The sequence below is a fragment of the Carettochelys insculpta genome, chromosome 7 (genome assembly GCF_033958435.1).
Source record: "Carettochelys insculpta isolate YL-2023 chromosome 7, ASM3395843v1, whole genome shotgun sequence".
NCBI classification, from domain to species: domain Eukaryota; kingdom Metazoa; phylum Chordata; order Testudines; family Carettochelyidae; genus Carettochelys; species Carettochelys insculpta.
In genome coordinates this window covers 51,147,470-51,151,273 of record NC_134143.1, presented here as the reverse complement: position 1 = coordinate 51,151,273, position 3,804 = coordinate 51,147,470, and the positions used below count along the sequence as shown (strand labels likewise).

The following is a 3,804-nucleotide window of genomic DNA, read 5'->3' as shown; positions in this document are numbered from 1 at the left end:
CAGGCTGCGTAGCTGTGCCGTTGCGCAGGGGAGCGCGGAGGGCCGCCCCGCGGCGGAGGGGGGCCGCTGGCGGGGCGGAGGTGGAGCGGGGATGGGCGGCGCTGCCCCGCTCCAGCCCGTCTCTCCCGGCCGCGGTTAAAGCCTTGCCGCGGTGCCTGCGCGCGCCCATCCCGCGCCAGCCAGGCCGGAGCCGCCGTGCGCCGCTGCGGACCATGAGCTCCTTCGGGCAGCCGCCCGCGACCGCGCCTCCTCCGCAGGCGCGGGATTTCCTGGACGTGGCTGCGCAGTGCGAGCACCTGGGCGGGTACCCGCCCGCCGCTTCCCCGCCCGGCTACGGCCTGAGCGAGCCCAGCCCGCCGGCCGCCAACCCCTACCTGTGGCTCAACGCGCCTGCCATCGGCGCCGCCCCTTACCTCGCGGGCTCCCCCGGAGCGCCCTTCCTCCCCTCGGCCTACGCGAGCGCCCCGAGCTCACTGCTGACCCCCGGCCCGGGGCTGGGCGGCGCGGAGCTGGGCTGGCTCGCCCTCCCCGGCCAGCCGGAGCTCTTCCCGCTGGTGCGGCCGCCCTACTCCTACTCGGCTCTCATCGCCATGGCCATCCAGAGCGCGCCGGAGAAGCGGCTCACCCTGAGCCAGATCTACCAGTACGTGGCCGAGCGCTTCCCCTTCTACCAGCAGAGCCGGGCGGGCTGGCAGAACTCCATCCGGCACAACCTGTCCCTCAACGACTGCTTCAGGAAGGTGCCCCGGGAGGAGGACGATCCAGGTAAGGACCCCCCGGGGCCGGGCCGGGGCACAGGGCATCCTCGGAGCCAGCGTTGGGCGCTGAGCATGGAGCGCGCCCGGCCGAGGCGCACGGGCCGTCGAGCGCGTCTAGGTTCGGAGCTGCGCAGCCGGGGCCGGGAGCGTTGGAGCGCGGCGCAGGGTCCCGCGGGCCCAGCCCGGCCCGGCCGCTGTGCTGTCCCTCTCTCCCTAGGCAAAGGCAACTACTGGACCCTGGACCCGAACTGCGAGAAAATGTTCGACAACGGCAACTTTCGCAGGAAGCGGCGGCGGCGGTCGGAGGCGCCCGGCGCGCCGGGCAAAGCGGAGGAGCCGAACTCCGGCGCCGCCTTGAAGGCTCCAGACTCCTGCCGGCTGCTGGGCTCGGGCTGCGCCGCGCTGCGGAACTGTGCCGGCCCCGGGAGGGGACCCACGCCCGCCCCAGCGCCCGAGCGCAGCCCCAGTTCCTCCAGCGGGCAGGCCTGCGGCCCGGGGAAGGAGGGCTTTGGCCGGCAAGTAGCACCTGCTCCGCGCGCGGGCTCCGCTTCCAGCAGCGGCGCCCCCCAGCCGTGCGACCCGAGGCCCAGGATGGACTATGGTGGCAGTGCCCTGCCCCTCCTGAGCACCTTCAGCCTCAACCAGCTGGTGTTTAGCAGGGACGGCTCGGAAGTTTGAACTGACTAGGAATCAACGGGGTAACTGGCCGCAGCACCTGCTGTGCCTAGAGGTGTGTGTACCCCGGGCTCAGAACAGATTCCGGCTAGTTTGGGACACTGGATGTGCCTTAACTCCCACCACCGCTCCCTATACACACACACACACACACAGAGAGAGCGAGAGCGAGCGAGTGTAAGGTGGTGGGTCTCTTTGGGCAGTTTCTGTCAACAGAACAGGCCTTGTGTCCGCCAAACTCGCCTACCGCAGTAACGCACTCTGGGAAGTCTGTGGACAAAACTCAGCTGTTCAGTTGTCAACTTCGTCCCTGTTCCCTTTCAGGAATAGCTCTTCTGTCAACAGATTTGTCAACAGTGCCTGTGTAGACACTTCTGTCCACAGCGAGGGCATCCCCTACCCCAGGCAGCCCTGTTTGCAGAGCTTCCCGCAGCCATTCTGTCCAGAGAAGGCAGGGCAGCCTGGGTGCTCTTGGTTGACAGAGCAGATTGCTCTTTCAATCTGCTTTATGTGTAGCTGCTGTCTGTCCCCAGAGGTACAGCCAAGGTTTCTCTGCTCACCTGACAACAGAGGCTGCCCATGTAGATGTAGCCTAAATGTTTATGGACTCAATGGCCATCGTTACACTATAGCCACCTGTGGATAGAAGTGACCCTCGGAAGAGATTTCCCCCCACAAAAGTCTGACAGAATGCAGCCACATGCAAAAGCCAACTGGGAGAGCGCTCAGCTCTGTCCACGGAGCAGCTGGGCTTGTCTGGCTGCTCTCTAGACAAAACAGGCACCGGGAAGCAGAGCAGCCAGGGCTGCCCATTGTTCTGAGTGTCCTGTCTGTCCAGAAAAGGACACCCGGAGCATCCACACAGCGTTTTTACCAACAGAATCTCTCCTCAGCAGCGTTATGCCTCACGGCCGAGAGGCAGAACACTGCCGGCGGAAGTGCTGAGTTCTGTCGACAAACGGTTGATAAAACGCATTTTGTGTGGAGGGTCTGCTGGTTTTGTTGACAGAACTGGAGTTTTGCCAGCAAAACCCACTAGTGTAACCACAGCCCAGCTGGTTGAGTGTCCGCATGGCCCCAGTCCCAATCCCTACTTGTTTACGGCACTGCGCCTGTGCATACAGCGCTAGAGGACCGGCCTTTGCAGGACTATTTCTGTACTCTATAGCCAACCGTTCTGTACATCCTGTTACAATAAAGCGAATCTCAGCCCCCAGCCCAGCCACTCCCGTATCCTGTGCTGCTGACCTAGGGGTGGGTTTCAGAACTCTAGCTTGAGCCACAACTGTTCTTCTTTCCCAAGCGTTAGGGACCTGCGCCGTTCGGGCGGCGAACTCCAAATTCAAGCAGCTTTACCTGACAGATGCCCGCCGGGGCTGGTTGGTTCTTTCAGGTCTTTCCCATTCGCAGGCGGCTTCGGAGTTGAAGCAGCCCTTGCTCCGCACCCACGCCGGGGACATCTTTGTCAGAGGGGCTCCAGGCCCCGCTTGCCACCTTAGCGATCCCAGCAGGAAGCGCCTAGAAACGGGGTAGCTGAGGCACTGGCCCCATGATTGGTGACATCCCCGCATCTGGCCAAGCGGCTCTCTGCGCACCACAGACACGGCCTAGCCCGGCGTGTGAGGCCCAGGCTGCAGCGACCGGGGGCGGTTTAAGCAAACAGCTGCCCTCGGAACTCCCGCCAGGGCTCCGCCGTATGCTGCTGGGGCAGTTCCCCGGGATTTGGCGCCAGTTCCTCGCTGTGCTGCCCGCCGAGGCGGAGGGACCCCCGCTCCTGGGGGACGCGGAGTGCGGGAGGCCGCTTGGCGTCTGGCCTCAGCCCGGTGGCGGTGGTGCAGGGCTCGCTCGGCGCGGCAGGGAGCAGCGCGCGCTGGAGGCCGGGGGCACCTCAGAGACTAGCGGGGGCTGAGCGGGCTGTAGCCGGGGCGGGGGCGCTCGTTTCAAGGCCAGGCCGAGCGCAGTCGTGGCCGCTGCGGAGGGGCTGGCGGGCGCACGGGGCTGCTGGGACCCGCCGCGGGTCCGGTTGCGCGCCCGTCTGGCGGGCGGCGCGGGGCGCTGGGCGGTCTCCCGTCCGCTGCCGCCCGCTTCCCGCGCTGGCTGCGGAGCTCTGCAGGAGCCGCCCGAAGGGAGTCGAGGGTCGCGCTCGCAACGCCAGAACTTAGGCCGCTGCAGCTGCGCCAAAGCGGGAGAGGAGAACGCGGGGGCGGGGGGACCATTGGCCCTTTAGTACCGCGTGCGGGGGTGGGGGTAGCGCTCCACTGGCACCCCGCGGCCGCTGCCTGGCAGGGACGGGACGGGACGGGACGGGCTGCAGCCGGCTCGCAGGGAGCATTGCGGAGCTTCTGGAGACTAAACCCGGGCTGACATGCGC

At 66.4% G+C, this 3,804-nt stretch overlaps 1 protein-coding gene across 1 annotated transcript; it reads left to right on the top strand.

Moving 5' to 3' along the window:
• The first annotated feature begins 212 nt into the window (after positions 1-212).
• FOXI2 (forkhead box I2) lies at positions 213-1,436 on the top strand. Its single transcript, XM_074999610.1, has 2 exons — positions 213-765; positions 976-1,436. Exons 1-2 carry the CDS (start codon positions 213-215, stop codon positions 1,434-1,436), a joined length of 1,014 nt encoding a protein of 337 aa, XP_074855711.1.
• The last annotated feature ends 2,368 nt before the right edge of the window (positions 1,437-3,804 follow it).

Excerpts from the sequence above, each read along its gene's own strand:
- FOXI2 (XM_074999610.1), top strand. The coding sequence starts at position 213 with ATGAGCTCCTTCGGGCAGCCGCCCGCGACCGCGCCTCCTCCGCAGGCG. Across the intron at positions 766-975 it reads CCGGGAGGAGGACGATCCAG|GCAAAGGCAACTACTGGACC; the intron begins GTAAGGACCCCC and ends CTCTCTCCCTAG.